Source organism: Orbicella faveolata, unplaced genomic scaffold (genome assembly GCF_042242905.1).
Source record: "Orbicella faveolata isolate gen_17 unplaced genomic scaffold, um_ofav_v1 contig_25, whole genome shotgun sequence".
Lineage (NCBI taxonomy): Eukaryota > Metazoa > Cnidaria > Anthozoa > Scleractinia > Merulinidae > Orbicella > Orbicella faveolata.
Genome location: NW_028301553.1, coordinates 25,102,993 through 25,127,303, shown reverse-complemented (window position 1 = coordinate 25,127,303; position 24,311 = coordinate 25,102,993). Strand labels below are relative to the sequence as shown.

The 24,311-nt window shown below is 40.5% G+C and overlaps 3 protein-coding genes across 3 annotated transcripts in view; all 3 read right to left on the bottom strand.

Annotated features, from left to right (window-relative positions):
- Positions 1-671: 671 nt before the first annotated feature.
- On the bottom strand, positions 672-8,258 carry LOC110067528 (ras-related protein Rap-2c-like). The gene is made up of 4 exons (XM_089294156.1): positions 7,383-8,258; positions 5,737-5,793; positions 2,879-2,952; positions 672-2,230 (listed from the first exon to the last, which is right to left on the bottom strand). Exons 1-4 carry the CDS (start codon positions 7,849-7,851, stop codon positions 1,862-1,864), a joined length of 969 nt encoding a protein of 322 aa, XP_089150282.1. The 5' UTR covers positions 7,852-8,258; the 3' UTR covers positions 672-1,861.
- Positions 8,259-10,533: 2,275 nt separating this feature from the next.
- On the bottom strand, positions 10,534-12,418 carry LOC149109635 (uncharacterized protein KIAA1958 homolog). The gene has a single exon (XM_089294152.1). It carries the CDS (start codon positions 12,137-12,139, stop codon positions 10,784-10,786), a length of 1,356 nt encoding a protein of 451 aa, XP_089150278.1. The 5' UTR covers positions 12,140-12,418; the 3' UTR covers positions 10,534-10,783.
- Positions 12,419-14,712: 2,294 nt separating this feature from the next.
- Positions 14,713-24,311, bottom strand: part of LOC110067835 (uncharacterized) — a 71,415-nt gene continuing 61,816 nt past the window's right edge. Inside the window, exons 44-49 of the mRNA XM_089294150.1 lie at positions 22,950-23,258; positions 21,858-22,151; positions 19,926-20,240; positions 18,904-19,090; positions 18,578-18,793; positions 14,713-17,890 (exon numbers count right to left, since the gene is read on the bottom strand). Coding sequence (XP_089150276.1) covers positions 17,832-17,890; positions 18,578-18,793; positions 18,904-19,090; positions 19,926-20,240; positions 21,858-22,151; positions 22,950-23,258 — 1,380 coding nt within the window. The 3' untranslated portion in view covers positions 14,713-17,831. The remainder of the gene's footprint in view (positions 17,891-18,577; positions 18,794-18,903; positions 19,091-19,925; positions 20,241-21,857; positions 22,152-22,949; positions 23,259-24,311) is intronic.

Genomic DNA, 24,311 nt, shown 5'->3' with positions numbered 1-24,311 from the left:
TTCACCATAAATAGGGTCAGTGAAAATCATACTCTTTCATCTATTCGTGCATTTTCTTATCATGTGTTATTGCATTTTAACCCTGCTGGTTGCTGATTTGATCTGATTATCAGTCAAGATGGTTTACTTTTCGTGTCAATCGTAAAGATTTATACACTCATTTTTTAATTTTTTTATTATAAGTCATATATGAATATTGTTTTTCCGGTCGAGGCTGAATATTCTTCTTTTAATGCCGATTTTAGGCGGAAAATATTTATTTGAATATTCTTAGATTATAGCGCTTGACGCTTCTGCTTTTGGATGTATTTGCTGTCTGGATGGTGTTAAAGTAATTTTGGAGCCAGCCTGCAGGCATTAAAGCCTGATGTGACGAACTTAACTTCTTGCAGAAATGTTATTAACATCCAACATACAGCTAGTGCTATTTTTGTTGCTTTTTGGCTAACTTTACCGCTTAAAGAAAAGACAAATTTTATATGGTTCAGTTAAATTGAAAACATATAATTGTATTGATTTACAAATTTTCAACACAAAATCTCAGCCTCGGGTTTATTCTTAAAATTTCGCAAATCTCAGCCTCGATATTCTTATAAAAAGAGTGTAATTAGCCAAACCGTCTCATCAAATGAAATCTATACAGCTAAATTCTCAAGAACGTCATTATTAACAATAATTTTATTTCTTTTTCCAAACTAACGTTCTTTACATACTGGCAACATTAACAACTTTATTTTTGCTTTGTTTAATGCTCTATCTGTAAAGGGATTGTAAATAAAGGAATGCGAAAACTTGTATAATAAAGAAAATTAAAAGAGGTATGCTGGTTTACCGTGAAATTCAACCTTGACTGAATTACTCATGGTTGTGTGATAAGGTAAAGGCTTCGGTCTCAACCAGAGAAGTCAGGATCTTTCGAAAATAGTACGCCTGTGGATATGGCTAAAAATGGCAACGTACATGTAAGATGTAAGGGTAAGCTTACAGCCATTGACTAGAATGGGCACAATAGGCCGTATTCGTATTCCCAGTATTGAACTGGAACTAGCTTGCAATGGAGGCTCGTACGGCCCCATTTGTATTTGAAAGGACACCCAGCCTTAGCCTCAATTGCAAGTTAGTTCCAGCCCAATACCGGGAATACGAATACGACCTATTCACGAAGGCGGCAATGTAAGAGATTGCCAACCCTGTAGCTAGAAAGCCCAGAGTATTAGCAGCTTCGGACAGCTTTTTCGGTCTTGTTGAGCTCAAGGCTCCTACCTACGCATTCTTTCATACTAAAATTATAAAAAGTGATGTGAAAATTGTACATTTGTGGAATATGGCTGAATATGAATGTGGAAAATGGCGAAGTATGTACAATGTAATGTTAGCTCGCAGTCACAGAATGCCCACAAAGGTGACAATGGTAGAGGCCGTAAACCCTATAGCTAACTCAATAATCACATTAAGAAGTGATCCCAAAGCAATTACAGCCATGAAGTGATGTACTCCACTGACCTTGATGTACAGGTCACACAGGTCTTGACTGCTAACTTTATTCGCAGGTTAAAGAGAGGAGCTTGGAAGTTTTCTCTTGGACAATGTTGAACGCGTGAAGCATTCGACATTACCATTTTTGGAAAAGCGTTGGCGGTCACTGATATTGCCCACAGATTATAATTTTCCGAAGTCGTTAATTAAATTAATTATCTACTTGAGCTTGATGAGTCAAATTAAGAGTTATAATCAGCCCTGCGTTGTGTATTGCCAATTAAATGCCATGGTGAAATGAGGTAGAAATCCAGAAAAACACACGTACGTTGCGTCTTTGGCGGTGCACCTCAACTGACGTCTTTTCGCTTGGTTACTCTCGACCTCATCGCGAGAAGAAGTTTTTAATGGAATTCATAGGTCCGTTTGCCTTCTTGTTCAACTGAAAAACTCGTAACTGTCTGACAGCGTCGTGGAAAATAATTTTGACGTTGATATCGTTAGCTGCCGACGACTCGTGGAAGAAACATTCATATTCCGAAGCAAACTCTAAGGCCTCTTGTTTACACACCGCTCGTGTGTGACTCAGGTCCACTTTGTTACCAACCAAAACTATGGCAGTTTGTTGGCTTCGCTGTTTCTTTAGTTCCCGGATGAGCTTGATCAGTTGTTTTGCTGTTTGGAATGTACGTGGTTCGTCGATGGCGTACACTACAACAAAACCCTCGTTTTGGCTCAGATATACAGGTTCGTGCTGAAAGTAAAGATAGACTAATGTTTGATGTTTGCCTGATATTCAAACTCATTTCCAGGGTTTTAAGTTTCAGCCTCGTAGCAGTGCGGAAAAAAGTCGAAAAAAACTAGGAATTAAATTCACTTCCACGGGCATTTTTCTGGGAGGCTTGATTCGCGATTCATAATAAATGTACTTGGAAAATTACAAACTGATTCAGGAATAAAATGGCACTAACAACAGAATGGGCTGTTAATAAGAAATGGTAACTTAGTATAACAAGAAAGATGTTTTAAATTGAAAACATCTTAAAACACTTAAACTGTTTGAATCACCGCTGATTAACAACAAAAACATGGAGGATTTTTTGCCATGTTGTGTGATACCAGTGTCTGTCATTTCTCTAAAATAACAAAGTAAAATACCCCTTGCTTCTCTTCGGAGGTGTTCCTTTTAGATTTTAATGGGGAACCGGTCAGAGAGGAGGAGACGGATCAGCTTCACAATGCACAGGCTCCTTCGTCCCCAGTCTCGCTATTCTTGGCTAGCGGATTTTCATCACCCTGTCCACCGCAAGGAGACCTTTTACCCACCCTATCCCCACCAAGGAGCCTGCTGAAAAGCAAACCCTCCAGACGTCTGTCACTCTGTGCATCAACGTTAACTCACCGTGCTAGCTGTGTCGGTGATGTGCAAGATAGCGGGATCCTCGTCTATTTCAGCGCACATATCATACGTCATTTCTACGACAACGAAACGTACTTGAGTACAAATGAAAACAGACTACGGACAAAATGAAATTACTAAGCTGAGCCAGCAACAACCGCCAAGTATTACGTCTATTGTACTTCAAGAGAGAAAGAAAATTGCTACTTCGAAGTCTTCATTGCATTCCTTAAAACAAATTATCAACAGAGAAGAGCAGATGCAAATCACAGATCAACTTGTAAATACAATGTTCTCACTGCAAATCTTAGAATATAAAACGCCAAAGCAAAAACTAAAACTACACGACACGTACATGTGTGTATGTTTTTTTTTTCCGTTTCTGTTTCTTTTGGCGTGCGTTTCTTTTTTTGTACGCTTTCTGCTCTCCGCGACTAACGTACTCAATGGTTTGTTAATAACGCATTAGGACTTTTGTAAACAATAACTTGTAAATTAGATTGTAGAATGCATTCTCCTTTCTATGGGTGCATTTTTTTTCCTCGCTTTAATTAATCAATAGCTTAAATAGTATATTAGGACATTTGTAAAATAACTTGTAAATTTGATTAGATTTTTTTTTTTTTTTTTTTAAAAAGATGAGATAATGTAAATTAGAAAACTAATTGAATTAAAATGAAATGAGACCGGTCTGTTTGTTATTAAAGTATTTTAGTATGTTTATAGTTCTTTTTCGTCTTCATAGGGGTACATAGCGATAAATGTACCTGGTTTAAGCAAATCTACAGACGTTGTAAAGCAGCTGAGTATTTCCAATAAAGAACATGCAACAGGACACCACATTCAAGTTCGCTGTAGTAAGTTATCCCTGTTCATTCAGACATCTGGTTATCACGGATAGTGTTTTGTCTGGAGGCCCCACACATTTTTTTTCATACAGACATAGCTAGTTTTTAATTGTTATTTGCTTTTATCAACCGCTTGACTTAGATACGTCGTTAGCAAAACCAGACTGTTTTGGTTTCGGCAACTGGTCACAGTCCGCCGGCACATGTATGGGGTGAACGAATCTTGTACTGACTCTCCCTGTGGTCAGTTTACGGCTGAAGAAAAGCTTCAACGGCACAATTAAGTGGAAATCGAACGTAAATGTCATTGCTGTAACATTGCTCATGAACTGAGTTCTATTTTGAAAACTGGAGATACTAAAATCTGCCCTGTAATGGCAATCTGCATGACTCATAATCCACCATAATCATAGGAAAATGTGTACTGAATTAAATTCAGACTGTACTCGTGAGCTGAATTAAAAATCTTTTCTAAATAGAGAGATTTGCGACAAGAGATCTCGGTCGTCACAAGTAAGTTACTGATTGAAATGACTGATAGAATCTTTTGGTATGGATATCGTACACCGCGTGGCACAAAATGTCTGGAGGAGTTTAATTTTGTAATTTTTCATATTTTGCGGACCTAATTTTTGCGAGTTGGGGAGACAGGGAGGAGATTGGGCACGGCCCGAAATGTAGTGTGCGAGGCACTTTTGACCAATGAGAGGGCTCGTTCTATCTAGCTAGACCCGTTTCCGCGATTCGATTTGCGATGCTGTTGGAGGGAATCAAGTTTTGTGATTGTCAGTGACCTACGTAAAAATGTGATGACATCCAAGTACATTCGTTTGATTTTTCAAGCAAGTACCTCTAAATAAAGGTTTAACCGCTACATTTGACAAAGCAACCACTACACTTGAAAAAATTCACCATCTTTGTTCATTTAACGTTATCCATAGTTATTGTTCTGCAGAGATTAGAAATGCGCCACGTGATCAATATTTGGACGACAAATGTAAGCGTATCTTTTTCTGTTTTTGAGAAGGACTGCATTATCAGAGCTATTACTACCTTCTTCCTCTTCGCATCAGTTCTCACCATAACTCTTCCTCTTTATAATAGAGTAAAGTTTTGCGCAAAATTGTCTTGCAGGGACTGATCATTCAGTTATTAGTTTCTGTAGAAACCACTGTATCCACTGGGCAGCTTTGGCGAGCAAGTGAAACACTTAGCTAATGGTCAACTACCTCTACGAGACGCACCTACAGGGAATCATGGTAGTTGTATTCATCAAAACAAATATCTAGTCCTATAAGATGAATGCGGCTACCATGATTCCCATCAGGTTCGTCTCGTAGACGGAACAGGCCGTTACCCACTTGAAGTTTGATGCTTTGTAGCGAGTTTGTAAAGCTGAGGTCGGGCGTCAAAGCAAAAGAGCAGAAATATTGCTGGGGTTTTACAGGGACCTTTTGAGCGGATCAAAAAGGAAACTCAGAAATATCGCAAAATTGCAATCTAGAAATATTTCGTGCTACGGTAAGGAAAACTGAGAAAAAGTGTGCATGTTGTGGCAGACATCGTGCTCAAAGAGAAGGCGAGATAGTCTCAACGAAACTGTTCCAGTTACGAGCATAATGAACGAAGTAGATTCGCATGCCTTGCCCGTTGCGTGTTTGTGGTTGATAACATCTCGTTTCCCAAAATAACATGAGTTTGCATGACCTGGAATAATCATAGCCACACACGTGTGAACTACATACACCATCTTGGACAATTTACGTTTAGATTATAAGAACTCAGACACGCGATGTCTTTTGCGTCAATGTCACTGACGTTCATCGTGAAATTAAGATCGGAACGGAGTCATTTAAATTCCGAAGCAAAACCCAAGAGAGAGAGAGAAAGGAAAAGTACTCTCATTGTAGATCTGAAGCTGTTCATTGTTACACATGAAGGGTACACAAAAGCAGGTTTTCTCTACGCTACGAACAATCAAACAATCAATGAAACAAACAGGCCATTACTTACCCAGTGTTGGGTCATATTCATGTATGAATCGTCCCGTTGTAAATCGAACCAGCAAAGCTACAGAAGTAAATTAAAAGAATTGGAAGCAAAAGTAAGTTTTCTGATAACAAACCCCAGCCAGTACAAAGACTTATTTAAATTCAGTAATAGAATATGGCACAAAAGGTGCTAGTTAGACCAAGCCAATTACATATAAATAAAACAATCGTAATCAGCTTATAACTGTAAGCATATAAGCGAAAAGGAATTAAAAGATGAGATTGTTAAAAAAAGTTCCAAAAGTCTTAAAGCTCCAAGAGGTTCTAATTTTATCCTCGGATATTATTTCAATGGATTATGAGATTTTTTTCAGCGTACGACCTTCCTCGCTTAGTTCCTTGCCCCCGAGTGGGGGATAGGGCCGGACGACCTTCCTTAGCCACTCAATATTGTGCTTCATGTCGTCATATTGCCTTTTAACCATTTTGATAAAAAAAAAAAAAAAAATAAAAAAAAAATTGAAATCCTCCTGATAATAACGAGCTCTCCCGAGTATAAGCCAATTATACAAAAAGCCTTTTGAACAAAAGAACCCAAACAAAGATTCACTGATCCTTGATAACAATTGCAACTGAACACCGGTATGATAAATATTTGAAAACTACTTTTTACTCCGCCAAAAAAAGGGTGAGAACGATCCCGTGCTTATCAATGCAAATTATTGCGCAAGCGGTAAACGTTTTCACCACATGTTAGCAATATTTAGTCGTTCTTGTGCTGCTAAAAATATCTGTAAAGGTCGGCTGACTTCTTTTGTAAAGACCTACTATTAAAAGATCACCATTATTTATATATCCCGCAAGAATTTGGTCCACTTCGCCATGTTAGAATGTCGCTGTTTTCAATACTAGCGTGCCTTTTGCGGAATTCTGAGCATATTCACCTTTTCAATTGTGTTTGAAAAACAAAGTAAAATAGAATTTTTCAGTGAAAGCAGAACCCGAAAAGATTCTACGAAAGCAATTGTTATACGACTCTATCGCAAGACAAACCGAAATATTCCTTTCTTTAAGAATCCGTGCTTGAGTAACCACTTGTAACAAAGTATCAAAGCAAACCATTGAATAAATAAACTTACTCGTTTAACATAAACAAGCAATCATATCATGTTGTATATCGCTAGGATCTCGCGTACCCGCGAAAGAAACATTGCTTATGGGATGAGGCAAGTTTTGATAATCTGCTTTAGAAACCAAAACGTGATCTTCTTGTTATATACCCTTCTCTTTGCATCTAGAAATTGCAAAACGTTTCTCTGTTTCATGTAATGCTTTCACGGGTGAGGGATAATTACGGCTAATTGTGGTTTAATTTGTTTTCTCAGTTTTTAACAAGTTCGCAGCTGATATTCAAATAATTTCTAATCCCGAAATTAAATCTATTTCAACTGTAGGTAAGTTGAAAATTTCCTCACAGAAACGTAGAAACACGACAAACTGTCATCAAAAGAGAAAATATAACGTAAACACCACGGGGTACTTTCACAAATATCATTCAAAGTCACCCCATTTAAATTGCAAAATGTGGTTGTGTGGTTAGGTCTTGTTAAAATTCCTCGACCCAACGTGTCAATATCATAAGTTCTCTTTAGCAAGGTGATGACTCACCAGATTTTCCAACACCTCCCTGCCCTAGAAGAACAATGTTGTAGTCTCTGAAAGAACTGCTTCGTCTGTGTAATGCGCTTGAGGTAGCGTTCCTTGTGTTAAGTGCTGCTGGGGCTTGAGCAACGAAAGGTTCGCTGTCCCTTCGTTTCGGCCGATGTTTCATCGGCTTTTTGTTGGTCAGGGTCGGCGAGCCGGGCGACACAGGGCTCGGGCATCTGGGCGAAGAACTGTCGTAGTCCAGAACTTGCTGTGACTCATTCGTCCTCCTCTCTGATGACAAAGGAACAGAAGGAACAATCGGTGGAGGGCTGTATCCTCGTTCGACATCTCTCTTTCCGCGTTTTGCCTTAGACAATTTCGGGACTTCTGGCGGTGGAATTATACGATCCGCTCTGAAGAGGACGCCTTTCGATTCGGAGAAATGTTGTTGAAGTACGACCGCAGGAGCAGAGCCTCGTCTTCGAAGCATTGTAGACGAAATCTCTAGAGCTGACGAATGCCAACGTTTTTTCTAGCAGTAATGATCTTGAAATGTTCTGTCCGTTGTGAAGTTATGATCATGAACGAGATAACTGTTTACTTGTTTGTTTTCTTTCTTTCTCGCAACAACAATGTTATCTCTTTCTCATGGTCGACTGCACGATGTTTTGTGCCTGTATTAACCGTAATTTTCAATTTCACTGAGTCAAATGACCACGCGAAAAGATAATTAGTTGACGTGTAAGTCAGTGGACTGAAAAAAACCCTTTTGTTCGCAATGAGAGTGATTAAAGGGTGCCTTGACCCTACGATTGAACATGGCCGCCCTTAATCAATCAAAAATCAAACCGAAAATGGCAAAAATTCATGGATCTTTTATAATGAAACGCCTTAGTTAAAACCAAAAACACCTTCTTAATGATTTTGATGCAGAAAAGTCGTTAACACACAAGATTCCAAGCACAGATTAATCCCGTCAGTCTTCCTCGAGAGTGACGTTTATCAGAAATCGGATTTCACATCCTTGCTTATTGGATTTTCGTGAAAGATTTGTCACTAATAGCCGATTGGAAAATCTGTCGCAGTTTTAATACCTAAAGTGTTAAAGTAACCCAAAGTGGTGTTTGAAAAGTCTTCTCGACATGTTTTCTAAGCGTCTGGGGCGGAAAAATGACATTTTCTTAGATTTTGTTAACGACTTGTTGATAAAAATCAGTCATTCCTTTTGCGAATTGCTAGACAAAAGAGAATGGAATCATAATTAAATGGGCAGAACATTTTAGGACTGCAGATAAACTGGAGGGTGTAGGTGCCGCCGGAATCCATCAAAAGATAAGAGAAAAATGACAAAAGACACGAAAGCCAAAGAATGTGATCATTTTCAGCTGCGACCGAATCAAATAATCGCAGTTATTGCATGTTGACTTATGGTGTTTGCTCTTAACACTGTCATAGGCATTCTTCCAATGGCGGTGACCTTTTGAATTCTCTTCATTAAGATGGTAATGTGCAAAATTATCGAGCTCTTAAGAGTTTTTATAATTGAATTATAAAGTTCTGGGTCAAATTGCCGTTGAGATTAACGCCAGACACAAAATCCTTGTATCCAGATCTCTTAACTGACATCCGGCCGTAGCAGGCCTGCATTCGTAGTAATGATATGGGGGAAACTCAATCCCATAAGTTTCTATATATGGAAACCAATCGCTGGCTGAGATTTCTTCTTTCCCTAGGAGGACCTGGTAACTTTCATTCCCTACCAGCGACTGAATAGATTGATCATTGGTGCTACCCGAGATGTTATAAGGGTTAGTAAATAACATGACGTATCCTGACCAGAAAACAACCAGGAGCATTGTTATGTCACATGCGTTAAATTTCTCACACAGCCTCACTTCCTCCGTCTTCAAGCCCAGCCCTTGCGCGTACCTCGCGCTCACACACGTGAAGAATGTTGGCTGCACCTGATTTCCCGCCCTTGCACTTTGCCTCCATGCCCGATTGCTATTACCTTATTGATAGTAAACTTGCTGCGATTGGTCAATACAACATCTATTCTATATTATCGTAGTACTGCATGGTACCGCTGGCCAGACCCGTGGACGTGAGCCGGTTTCTTACAACCTGATTGCTCATTTACTGGGTTACACTGAGCAGTGTGGGGATTTCTTTGGCTCTGGCTCATGTTTTACGCCGTGATCTACATGTAGAACTAAACTATATGCTTTTGTCTGGCCAGTAAATATTAACTACTCGGGCTTCGTATCGCAATATCAAATCATACTCTACAAGTATGAGACAGAACGCAAAAAAACAAACAAACAACAGAATCGAGATATTTAAAACAAAAGTGAAGCTTACATATTTACTGTTCAAATGATTCAAGTTGATCCGCTGGGGTGTCACTTTCTATCTTAAATTTGTCAGGTATATCACCACAATCAATCCACGTTACATTTCAGTCAAGACAATCGAATATAGAAGCTTGACAAATGTCTTTTCTAGTTCTATTGCGGAAAGCAACAAGACAAAAAGTTGATGCCTGAAACAAGGGTTTTTTTATGCGGGTACATAAGGTGCAAACCAACTGGTCAAGAGTAACGCGGGCCTCGGGTAAGGCATTGGCTGTCATGGCTGTTTGGTTTATCTCGGAGTTCTGCGACCGTTGCAAGGGATAACGAATTTGCAAGTAGGTCACTGAGAAGTCAGAGAGATTGCAATTCATGTTTACATGACAGGGTAGGAAATTTAGCGAGCTCTTCCTTGGTGTAGAAGACACAGTTGACGTAAACCAATAGAGAACAAAGGACAAAAGAACAAGGAATACAATAACAATAGGTTTGTGAGGCGGTGTTCTATTGTGACGTGTCTAGTGTCTTGTACACCAAGAAGCAGTCACTGTATGTTAAAAGCAACAGGAATGATCGTTTTACGGTAGTTACAACTCTAGTTATTTATTTCTTGGAAACACAACTAGCAGATCGATCTTACTTTCAGCACAAAACTATCAGAGCGGAAATCGCGATTACGAATATTTAACAATTATTCCATGAGACCGCGTTGGATATGAAGTGATTAATAACCAACGAGCGCGTAGCGCGAGTTGGTTATGATCACTTCATATCCAACAAGGTCGAATGGAATAATTGTTTTAGTATATTCTCAAATCGGATTTTTGCCGCCGATTTTTATTTCAACAATTTTACAAAGCGGTGAAAAAAACATACAACTTCCGGTCACATGCGCGCCGTGATCACCTGATTATTACATCACTGAATGAGCTGAATGAAATTTGACAGCTTCACAAACGACAAACTGTGGTCAACTGTTAAACAAAATCAACCTTGAAATATTCAACCGTTCAAATGCAAGGGAAAAAGACCGCTTCGGAAGCTTTCAAGTGTTTAAATAGTGTTCAAAGTTCAGGAAGATTTTCCTGATTCTCCGCCTCCGTAGTAGTTGTGAACTTGGACATTGCAGTTGAAGAAAACCTGCGGAAAGCTTCTTCGCTCGCTTTGCCGAACCTCGGTGTTTACGAACTGATTTTGGACTAAAACTGTCCCTTCACTTTGAGGTTGCCGTTCTTGCTGGCCGTGGCATTGGTTTTCTTTCTCAGCTGCAGAGATACCAGTGCATGGGGAAGCTTCAGAGGCTCCGGCTGAGACAAAATCACTGAGAACGTGCGACATCTTCTTTTGCTGTTCTATGGATGGGCGATCATTGTACGATTCCACCGCCTGGTCTGATCTGTGTCCCGTAACAGACTTTATGTGTCTGGTTTCACAGTTATGGTCAGACAGAACTGTAACTGCTGTCGCCCTGAGGCAGTGGTTGGTTAGATGGGGCTCTATGCCAGCTCGCCTGCTCATATTTTTCAACATGTTGTCCAGCATGCTCGAGCCAACCGGCGAGTTGCAATACCAGATTTTGTCATCTGTTGGACTGAATTTCTGACTTTGGCCGTCTCTTGGTTTTTGGAAAAGAGCTTCGAAACTCGGGTTCAGGTGATGTAGGTAGTTTTTGATTGTTTTCACTGGGCACCTCTGAGAACCAGCAACGGCAAAGATCTTCGCGTCGGATTCATCCTCAGAGTCTCCAAGGCCGCCTTGATGATTTTTTGTGCTGCGCAGTGAACCAGGCTGTCGTCTGTTTAACTCAAAATACTCGACACCTCTAGGCGTTGTTCTTAGGGAGAGCATTCCAGGGTTCAACTGCCGCTGATTTTCTCTTCCTCGTCGTCCGAAGAAAAGGGTGAGATAAAACCATGCCGTTCTCTGCAGTTGGGCTGGATTTTGACTGTCGGCCGGCCCAAGTTCGCCGCTTTCAAAGAGCCTCTGGATTTGATCTTTTGACACTGCTTTCTTATGGACAACTCCAGCTATTTTACCCGTCTTTCTGAGATCCTTTACAAAGGCATCCAAAACTTTATTGGCTTCGGTAAACACAGCGTCGGAGATGATAGAAAAAGGCTTGTTGTTTGGTGGCGAGCGAAGAAAGCGATCTATGGCGGCTCGAATGGACTTCATGGATGTGTTTTTGTAATACCTCCCGTCTTTCTTCCTTGCGGAGGTGTAGAAACATTTAAGGCATTCATTTAGCTCCTCTTTGGACATGTCTTCAATTCGTTTCGAAAATTTTGTGGCAACAGGACTTGACAGCCATTCTGTAAATAACGAGGTAAGAATTTTTGTCGTTGTTACGAATAAATTATCAAAATATCGACAGTGAACGTAACAATTGTTGCTAGTTTTTGAGTAAAACTCCCACATACGTACCATTAAATATGTTCATGCCGAACTTTGTGGCTTTCTTCGTTTTTTCTGGGATAGCATTGTCTAATATCTCTTGAAGTTTAGAGGGAGACAGCTCCTGAAACCTGCCAGTATCGGCCATTATGGAGAGCTGAAGTTAAAAACTTCGTGCGGAAAATTTTTAAACTTGGCGCATTATTTTCCATATTAGGTAAAACTCCGACTAATGGCTCATAGTCGGAGTTTTTGAGCCAATTAGAGAGCTAGAAATGCAATAGTCGGAGCTGAGAATATACTAAATTACTATATTACTATTACTATTATTACTATTATTATTATTATTATTATTACTATTACTGTTACTATTCAATACAGAGACTGTATATAAATCAAATCTTTGCATTATTTATTCACTTTGCCTTGAGAATGGTGTCACGATGACGCCGAAACGTCGGCTTTTAACGTTAATATTCGCCTGCTTATGATTTAAGAAATCAATATTGATCAAGATTATTACTATTAGTGTTATTATTATGCACAGTGTAAGACGTAGGGATGCGAAGCGTTAAACCCATAAGGCGCGGAGTGACCTATGTGGCCTTAGAGGAACTGAGTAAAGCTAACTTCGTTACAATATGTTACAAAAGCAAAATAAAAAAATTTTCATTAAATAAGAGAATCTGACTTCGGATGAGCTGTCCATAATCCCCGACCCCTGCTCCGGCCTCAAGTCCTCGTTTTACTGACACCCAACCCCTTCAGATCGATCTTAGAAGGTCTTCGAAATGCGGTCTGATCAATTTCTATAGTTTTGAGTCTTCCCATTTTACCTTTCATCATCAGAAGCATGATTTTCTTTACTTCTTCAATCCCGCCCTCGCCATCACTGCTCAGTCGTGTTTGAATCCCTCTTAAAATAGTGTCTTTCTTGTTTAAAAGAGGGCAAATCACGAATGGAAACCCAAACTTCTCTTTGTAAAGCCTGTTGTAATACTTAAGCTGTTGAATTTCCTCCAGTGTGTACTTAGTTTTCACAGCTGCTTTGTGCTCTGTTAGGGATTCGGGCGTTAAAGACACTCCAGTCGATCGGCAAGCTCGGGATGGCTTCGCAAAATCCCTGCTGTTCCATCTTTGGGCAGCTCGTCAATAAACTGGCACATCTCTGAGAGGAAGCTGTCAAACGAGGAAAATGGCCTTCTGGGGCATACAGCCGCTACTCAAAGTGGTGTTATCTCAACGACGTTACCAAATTTATGGATGATCTCTCCATAATCCAGTTCGTTCACGGCAGAAATTTCGTGCAGGAAGTGTAACTAAGGGCGCGTTTCTTTAGGGTGATCTGGATCAGGATCAGTGATCCAAGATCACTCGGAACATGGCACATCAAAGGAACCGATGAATCCGTGACCCTAATCCAGTCCGTATTTGTGTTTACCAATTTGGCCTCCCCGCAGCAGGGGTAGATTACATCAAAGTCACGAGTTACATTCAAAGGAAGTGTGTATGATTTTTGCAAAGCTGTTGTTTGGCGCTGTGATTTCGACCCGCTCGCCTTCGACAACCTGAGCCTGTGTTAACAGGAATGTTTTGTAGCTCGACTGTCTCGACTGAAATGCGGCGCGAATTGTTTGCGGTGATGTACCTGACAAATGGACTCCACCGCATTTCATTCCTTTATATACGAAGATGTGGCAATGATACACTTCTGTAACAAATCGCGAGGAATTGGCGTTCGGGTTAAAGAAATAAATCAATTGAAAAAAAAAAAAATTGAAACAAAAAAAAAAACAAAACAAAACAAAAAAAACAATGAAGCAAAGAAATAAAAAATTAGAAAAAAAAGAGACCCCGACCCCGACCCGATTCGTTGAGTATCGTTTTTATCCAGTTGCTTGTTGTTTGCCTCACCTTCGTCGACGTTCTGTTCAGGAACTGATTCTTGATATTTTTCAACATCTGGGATGTTTGTCTCAGCATCATACTTTGTTATTAAGTCAGTAGTCATAGTTTTGTCAGTGTTTTCGTAGTTTGAACTCACTTGTGGCTCATTCGCTTTCCCGTGAGACCGAGCATGAACTTCACTAATTTGGCTAGCTATCAAGCTAAAGAATTCGTGGACAGACCCATTCTAAAAGCGCTCGACATCTTTACATGTGAGATGAGCGTAGAAGGCGTATGTTGTTCACGAAGAGTGAGCGGGCGATTACCAAGCTGTCTCAATTGTTATCCTTAGTTTCCACGCTCTACGCTGGCAACCCCTGGGATCATGACCCCCTTTTTGGAGACCAAGACAAAACTGTTTACTTTCTTGGACTCGGGCTTTCCTACCGAAACCCGAGTAATAACTCAACAGCAGGCCTTACTGCCTGCGGGATTTCTTTCTCTATAGAGGCAATCAGCTTCGTGTAGTTGTTTGAAGATCTTCGATAGTCATAGAAATTTGGACACAGTTTCGTATTTCCGAATAGTGGAAAAACTTGACATTTTATTTTGATATGAAGAGAAAATAAGGAGACAGTCCCCGACTTGGTGTTCTCCGGAGAGGGTGGGAGTGGGAGTAGCAATGTAACAATAACTTCTGAAACCAGCTGAAGCGACACTTAAGATAAAATGACCATTTAATGTCACTTGATTTGCTTTACGTTACGTGAACAAAATTGACGTTTTATAAAAAGACACACCAGGCAATTAGTGAACACCTCGCCTCGGTCACGCTGATGTCACGTAATACTTAAAGTGTTGTGTGACGAGGCACCATAAAGCTTCTCACATACGTGCAGTGCATGCCATGGATGTCGTTAAAAAATGAACTTACCTGTTAAGAGAAAAAAATTAACGAACAGACCAAGTAGTATAAAAAAAAAAAGCTAACATAACTATGTGATTTTAGAACAAATTCTTAAAGTAACACTACTATTTTCAGGTTTCCGTCAATTAGAGGTAATTCTTTACGCAGCCAAAAGAACTCAAAATACCGTGACTGAGCTCCTCTAAACTAACACAACTGACTGCTTGCTCTCGGCTTTGTGTCCAGTGAATTTGATACAGTTGTTTTGGAGCTTCACCCATAACCAAACATCAAGACAAAAACCTCAAGCTAGCCGTCTAACTCCATATTAGTCTTACATGGAAACCAGATCAAAATTGCACTGATGTGGGCTCGACTCCTGTTGTCCGCTTCAAGTTGCAGCGATAACTTTAAGTTGTTCATGTTTACCAAAACTACTCTACCTTTATCTCTTCCTTTAATCTTAACTATAAGAAGAAGAACAAAAAATCTTAGATTTTCTCTTTCCTCTTGGATGATTATTTGCACTAGGGAAGTTTATTTTACCTCATATACGTTAAACAATTATCTTGAAGCACTCTTTTCCAATTGCAGGTCTGGTCTGCTGTCGGTGTTTTTCGCACCCGAAGCCACAACTTCGGCTAAACATATGGCGAGAATATCTTCCTTTAAGTAACCCAACGACAGAAACCGACACACTTGACAACTGAAATTGTGCCCTCTTCGATACAAAACTTCGCTACATTTAAAAAGCGCCGAAAACCGAACTAAACCTTCCGGTATCTACAAAACTATTTTGTAACAAATTGTGTTCCCAGCTTAGTGCACGTTCCTCTTATTTTATCTACAAGAAAACGTACGTAAGAAGCTCCATTTACAAAGCACTAGCAGTTTGTATTGCTAAAAAGTGAAATCAACGTGGTAGTCATTCATCGAGCTACTGTTAAAAGACCTTTTATCTTCTAAAAGCAAGCATTATCTTCCAGTATCACTAGATATGCACCTGCCAAAAGAACGTCTGCGTTGCACGCTAACGAATGTATGGCAGTCCTTCTAAGAAGTTAGCAAGTAGGGACAGAAACGATCAGGAAAACCAAAATGCAACGCGACGCTCAGCGACACGAGAAAGACAAGGCCGGGGACTGCTTGTTAGTGCATACGACTCATTCGACACTACATTTCACGATAGCTGGAGAAAGCGGCAAAGGCAACTTAACCCTTGAAGAAACAAGATCATAACAATACGGGGCGACCTTCACCGTTTACAAGCTTGTTTATAATTGGCCAAACGAAAAAATAGGTACAGTAAACACCCGCGTATAAGAACCTAGAATTTTTGGGTTCAGGCTGAATGGGTTCTTATATTTTGGGGTAGTTTTTCCGAACTCAGGCTGATTAGGTTCTTAGTAGGTTCTTATTTGTCGGAGTTGTCATAGTGATACCATTCAGAGAGCTACTGTAGTACTAGTATGTCATAATGGTTGAACATTTGTATTTTAAACCGCAAAAATGCCAAGCCTTATTTTTTAAACAATAATAAATTCAGTATCATAGGCTACCATATTTACAGTTGTATTTGATAACAATGTAAATTGTTAACAGCAATATAAAAGTCAGGGCACTCTACAGATTCAAGTCCCAAGGCTACACCAGTATAATTTTATACAGTATTCTATACTCTGTATTTAAAAGATTTTCAATTAAACAAATAATTTTCATGGTGTTTCTCAGAAATTTCACAATTTCTATCAATTAAAATCCAGTATTTTGGCTACAAAATAACAGTGTTTTTTTGTATAAGAACCTATTGTTCTTTGCCAGCCTAAATAGGTTCTTATATATTTGGGTATTAAAATGCCCAATTTCAGCCTGTAGGTTCTTAAATCACTAGGTTCTTATACGCGGGTGTTTACTGTAATACACAATGTCCCTAGCCCTAAGAAACAGCTGCAGATTGACAAGAACGAATCAAAATAGAGGTTTTTAAGAGGTGCAGGTCTACTGAAAAACTCTTACCACTGTTTTTTTTATAAATCTCCTACCATTCAACTGAGGAAAAAAACGTTTAACATCAAAACGCTTTTTCACCATCGCCCAATGGTCGTGGACTTTAAGTTTAGCTGATTGGCACTATTCGTAGGTTTCGGCGAGATGTTCTGTGCTGACCTGTCCCCTTTTTGCAACCAAGCTGTCGATCCGTTAAAAAGGCGCGCTATGAATCTTAGATGACATCAGGGTTTGGGAGAAGCTAGGGATTTGTGTCTCCTGGGAAGTGAAGGGTCGACGGAGATTAAGAATAAAATACAGTGTTTTTTGCCTTCAAAGGCCACGCAATCTACTGAAAAAAAAAATCGTGCCACCGGTGAAAATTGCCGCGATGAAAGAAAAATTAAAAATGTGAGATCAGCAAATTGAATTCTACGTACATGCGTTACCTACGCAAGCGTCACGACGACCGCGTTGTAAGTGAAAACTTCTCCTTACTACACTTTTCCTGTTGCGTTCGATTGGCTGAGGCAGCAAGCGCTTCACTCTGATTAACTGCAACGACAGGATGCAATGCTTTTTAAGGGTTTCATAAACCGCTCCGAAAGTAAACACTATAGACTACAATATTTGGAATTGATTCCGATGAAAGGCGATCTTCTCGTTTCTAAGAACAACATTAGAAAAACGAATAGCTATTTAGAGCCATGTTACGGTAGACCTACCATTTTATCAGGCATACAAAATTTATCTACAGATTACAACACTTAACCATTACAGTGAACCGATTCGTACTATTGCCACTCGAAATGATCAAGCGAGATGCGGCAAATTATGCCCACGGGTTTTATCGATTTTTCGAGTGGAAAGAGTAAGACACAGTTCATTCTAAGCTTTATAAAACTAAGCACAAACGGGAAAGGTCCAGGCCCGCGGACGAGCCGTTTATGCAGTGACCAGCGGTTCATCGTCCGAGAAGCCTTGAATTATGGGTACATCTTCGTCTAAGGGAGAAAGAAACAGACGAACTTAAAATCAGGCCGTTTTACGGAGGCTTCCATTCAATACACTAAAAACCGTGCTACCTGCAAACTCTAATCGTACCTTTTTGGCAGACTCGTACCCAGTCGCTATTTACGGTGTCAGATTGGATTGTCTCAAAGAGAAAGTGGCCTGGATCGAGTAGAGCGCGCGGGGAGTTCGCAGGAGGCGGGAAAAAAGAGCTATTTTTCCTTCGACCCTTCCCATGACACCCCGCACGCCATAATCCACAAAGGTATCCGATCTTCTCTCCCCTAAAACACGTAAATAGCGACCAGGCAGGAGTCAGCCTTTTTTGATCTGTTGCAGCAGACATAACAGGCGAGCTTAGTCAAGTCATGGTTCGTTTTTCAAGTTTTGGCAGGACGCAGTTGAGTCAAAATGCTCATGGCGAGACCAAACGAGCCTAACATTCCGTGGAAGGCTACCGAAAAGGTGCACTTACGTACTGACACCACCTGGATTCCTCTAAAAATCCTACGATAATCCTGAGATACGATCAATGCAAATGATTGGCTAGGCTCGATCACCACCCACTGTACGGGAAAAGAGGCCGCCTTCTCCCCCGAAAGACCGGAGTCGAGAGCGTCGGAAATCGAGCCTACTGATTGGCTAATTCTGAGTTTAGATACGTTAATATCGACCGATACCTGAATGAAATGTGACTCCGCCATCATCGTCCATGGAACGTCTGGTCATAAGAGCAAACATGGAACGTTCCAGTCGACGAGATTTACGAATAAAGAACGCCAGGATAATAACAAAGATCAGTCCAACAATGGCTACCGGCACCGCCCATACGGCCGCATTCAGACCGTGCTTCGTACCGGTTTGTTTGCCAGCAGTGGGGGCGACCGAAGGCGTATCTGAGGTAAAGGAAATAAAAAGACAAAGCCTGTCAAGATCTTCAAAAAAAAAAAAAAAAAAAAAAAAAAAAAATTGCGCAATTCAACCGGACGTCCGAAGCTAGACTCACCACCACTACGGGGGTAATATCCAGACGTGTATTTTACGTTGCCGTAACCACATAACGCCTTGACGTGACCAAGGAAAACGTATCTCCGTCCCTTTTCTAGGTCGTTGCACTTGATTAACAAGCGAGTTGCCTTTGTCGTGCTGCTTTTAACCTTGGTGTTATCTTTAAATACCACAATTTCATAACCCTAAATGGTACACAGAAAAAAGCATGAATTGTAAGCATGGATCTCGGGCTAGGTAAAGGTTTTTTCTTTGAGGTTTTCTACTCCGATTGTCACGAAATGATGAGCACAACTTTTTATTTTTAATGCGATCTGTTTTACAGACCACGTTTATAGAAATCTGTCATATACGAAGAATCGCTCTCGGATCGACTCTTGAGCGCTGTAAAGAATCATTAATAATAACTATAGGTAGACAACGAGCGGGGTCTAGGAAAAAGAAGCCTCTCCCAGGCCTCGCTAGTCGCCCGCCTGCTTTTTCGATCATCCTCACTGACTGAAGCCTGGAACAGGCTATTCTCACATGCGTTCATTTAGGTTCGATATGGCTTCTCAATATGCACAGAGAGAATAAACCGCTGTGATTAATACTGGCCCATCATCCTACTTCACCCAGAGATCCCGACTCATGGTGCTGGACAAAAGGATTGTCACCGGATCTCTTTGAACAAGGTTGGAAGGACAAGACATACGCCTGTTAATTATTTGACTATTATTTGACTACCTCATGGTAGTCTCGACGTAGATCCGAGCCTTCGGATTGGTTCTTTACTACTTGGAATTTTGCCATACACCGTTTCCATGGAAACGAGCCGTGTATTTTTTTGCCTTTGAAACCCGAAAAAAACCAAGACCTGAGCGTCATGTAATAAACTACTTACTAACCTAGCTTGCTCGAGCCGTACTGGGGAATATTGACTCTCTGTCGTTTTTGTACTGCCACGATCTAAGGTCAATATTTCCCGGTGCGGCCCTCGCACTCAGGTAGTAAGAAGTTATTATCTAGGCTTCGCTGTACCTCAATTCTGTCAGGTAAATTCTTCGGTGGATCCCACGTCAACAGAAACCTGTCAAACGATTCGTCGGAAACGACATCACTAAGGTTGCCAGGGAAATACTTGACAGTCAGGTTTGCGATTGGTCCTATAGCGGCAGGTTTCAGTTGGACGTATGTTTGAATGGGAGTACTAGCCTCCAGCTGGGTAACTGCCGTGACAGTGAAGACGTATGTCTGACCACAAGAAAGGTTCTGGCTGAGGCTGGTCCCGTTAATCTTTGACCTAATTGGCTCAAAACTACTGCAATTCGGGCATGCAGTAATTACCACGTAATACTGTAAAAACAAACAAAAAAATATGTAAAAAATAATAATAAAATTAAAATAAATGATTTATAAACATAGAAAATAAAAATTATCTTATAAAAGCGAACGATTTCGACTTAGTAGCATCATTAGGGTTGAAGCCGTCCGAGATTGTCCATGGGAACAACTGCGCAACACAGCAATAAACCTTTCAAACGAAGTCAGACAATACCACAATTTTTCGTATTTCTAATGTTAACAAAAAAACACCTCCACAGATCAATTTATCAGGCCGAATTCCGTAAATGAGCCAAGTTTCATAAGACTCGTCTCTGTTGCAAATTCGTGAAAATATAGGACCCCAAACTTACCAATTTCTACAAAGAAATGTCTGCCAGGACAGACAGTTCTTTGTGACAGTTGGTAAGTTAACTTTTGGTGAGCTCGCAAAGGACTCTATGGAATTGCGCTTATTTACTAAATTCGGCATGATAAATCGAACGGTGACGCTTACATTCTTTGTTTGAACGAAAAACTCCGAAAAGCGCGACACCGGTAAAAAGGTCCATTAATTTGATTGTGCAAAGTTGGATTCTGTTGGAACATTAATCCCTTGATTATCAGTCCTTCGAGAAAGATCACCAAAAGATTTTAGTTCAAAATCTCAATCTTCGAAATTTATGGTTTTTTCAGTTAATGCGAATTTTTGATTCAGTTTTTGTGACTACTGCCTTCTGGGAAGGCATAGCCACTATGTCATGGCATTGTAAGCGAGTAAGTCCGTAAACGTCCACAGGACAACCAATTCATCTCACATTAAAATGACAGACTACAGTGTGACATGAGTAAGACTGTAAATTTCCACACTGAAGGAAACCCAATACCTCCAACGAACTAGCCACGTGAAAATGAAGTCAATTTGCGATCCACCATCTTTGTTTTGCCAATGAGGCATAATGAACAAGGTACGTTTGATTTACAGCTACTTAATACAGACGGCGGATTAGAGTCTGGAGTGAGTTTTGTACTTTATTCCATAGCTTTGAGCTAGCGAACAAATCCATCCGATCGCCAAAACACATAATCGACATGCAAATCGACATGCAAATCAAAGCTTTCTCAAGCGATAGGTGGAGGTCACTGTCGCAGCTGTTTAGATCGTACCAGAACGGATGGAAACCAATAGTAATTTCTCGACACGATTAAAAAGATCAGCTGACCGAAATCGGATCGGCTGACTGAAATCCCAGGTTTAGTTCCCTGTTCCCCTCGCTTCGATTCAGGATAAACCGTACGCGACATAAGTGCGACTTCATTTATCCAAAGGAATGTCGTATGCCAGCATTAAGCCATGACGTCATAAGTCATCGCTCAATAAAACACTAGCCACATGCAGTCATAAGCTGCCTTTTATTGGGAGCTGTTCTGATATTTCTGAAAAGCTCTTGAAATCCATGATGGCAGACCTTTCGAAATGTGATGCGACGATTGATATTCTGAATGCCCCTGGATGAGGGTTAACTCCAGTCGCAATGATGATTCAGATGGCTGCTCTTATGCCTAGGCCACCTTATTGCATTCATAAACCTTGTTGCCTCAGTTCTCAAAAGAAAAATCACAATAGACGAATTAATCGATGTTACTCACCAGAATGGGACTTTTAACATTGCTTGGTGGTCCCCATGTCAGATGAGCAAGGGTCGGGTTATGGTTGTCTGCAAGAGCCATCAGCTTGGTAACTTGCCCCAGTGAAGACTGTGTAACTGCTGTTGTTTCTGCCCATTTTCCAGTTCCATACCTTGAACGCACTCGGATCCACACCGTGTAAGTTGCTCCGCTGTTCACAGTTACATTTACCGACGTTTGATTAAAATCGTATATTATTTTGTATCTAGTAGGATTATAGAGGCAGTCATCACATCTATACTTGAAAGAGTAGTACTGCAAAAGAGAAAAGAGAAACGCAAAATAGACATTCAGAGAACTGTAACTAGTAGACTATGAGTAAGATGTCTCAAAGCTGTTACAGCCTTCACAAAAAAATGACAAATATTTTCTCTAAACGCTTCTAGCAGAGTCTTCCAAACGCAAGCAATGGCTGCTTACTGTGATGGTCATCTAACAACGAACATGCTCGCTTATAATTTACCTGATCTGCAAAGGCGTTTTATTTTTCCAGTAATCACTTTTAGAAGAACATGTCAATACCTTTCGGGGCCGGGGGACACCTCTCTAAAGTGCACTCCTCTCTTAGTTGGACACCTCACTACAATGGACACCTTTAATAAAGTGGACATATTGAGGAGGTGTCCACTCTCTAAGTAGGGAACCTAAGAAGGATTCCTCTCCAATGTGGACACCTTACCAAGTAGGACACCCTATACAGTGGACAACTTTCCAAGTCGTACACCTCGTAAGGTGCGTAACTGTCCAAGGTGGACAACTCTCTAAGGTGGACACCATGCAATCGTAGACATAATTATTTTTAAGGTGTACACCTCTCTGAGATGGGAACCTTTGATGGTGAGAACCTCGCGAAGACTGTATTTTCAAGGTGTACGCCCCTCCAAAGTGGATAGCTGTCAATGGTAGACTCTTCTCTAACTTGTGGACACATTTCTAATGTGGACATAGGCATCTAAATCTACAAGGTGCAAACTCCCCCAAGAAGGACAGCTGTGGCTGGTCATGTTGGAGAGCGTTTGCAATTCAAGATAAGGTCTACATTTTGCTACTTACATAAAATCCAGATGGATTGAAATCTGTGGGCGGTACCCAGTGGCACACAATTAAAGAGTTGGAAGGTGTGACCTTGCAATTAAACTGAGTAGGCATTCCACTGAATGCTGGAACAGCGTAATATAGTTGACTGGGTTTTCCTCTGCCTTGGGGTGTGAGCACTCGCACTTGAAACACGTACGCCATGTCATAGCGTGTCAAATTTACTGTGGCAGTTGTTGTGCTCACGGTTAGCTCTTGCCATCCATAATACTCATTCCAGTAACAGTGCCCACGACCTTGAATGCAATGCCATCTCACTTCATATTGCTGCCAAAGAAAATTAAATATACATATATAAAAAAGACTCTAATAAAGGCTGATTTCCATATAATCGCCACAACCGCATTTCATATCGCTGTCGCATAAATCTTAATATTAAAGAGACTCAGATAAAGGCGGTCTTCCATTCTATCGTTACGATCGCTACTCGACTACCAATTTCTATTTGGTCACCACTAGCGAATAACGCCCGCAAGGACCTGAATCAAACAACGACGCACTGCATTTCGGTATATTTCTACTACAAGGATCGCTCCACCCTCTAGAGAGTGGTTTCCATCTGATCGCAATTCTGGCAGTATCATGTGATAGAATGCCTACGGGCGACGACTATTAGAGGATAGTGCCCGCTCAGCGAAATGGCTAAACGCAACTTACTCCGTCCGATTTTTAGCTGAAGGTAAAAAGAATTCACCCTACCACATGGATACGAGATAAGGATACCTGCTTATTTGAAAGGTTTTTCAAAGTAAAGAAGAATGGCGTTTTCCTTTTTGGAACATCTGTTTTCGTTTTAGAGATATTCACGTTTTTCTATTATGCAAATGAGGAAGGTGATGATTTCATAAATAGTTCCACTTAAAGTTTAAAGAACACTGCTTTAATATTTCTGGCGACATTCTTGATTGAGTGTTGTACTGTTAGTGGAACCACCTATGACGTCATCACTTTCTTCATTGCATAATACAAAAACGTAAAGATCTCTAAAACGAAAAAAGATATTCCAAAAAGGAAAACGCTATTCTTCTTTACTTTGAAAAGCCTTTCAAATAAGCAGCATTTATTTTTCACTTCTGAGGCACTTTAAGAGAAAACACGATCGCTTCAAGCACCACGCATAAGGATTTGATTGCTACAAGCAAATTTAACCCTTTGAGCCCCTGTTACACATATATGCGTAATTAATGGTCGTGCTCTTTGTACCACTTGTGACGTCATCAATTTAAATGTCATCAGGTATTCTTGATAAGCAGATAGTAGTACTAGGCTAGGTCTTTCCGTAAAATGGTCAGGTTTAGATATCGACGACATTCCGACGTC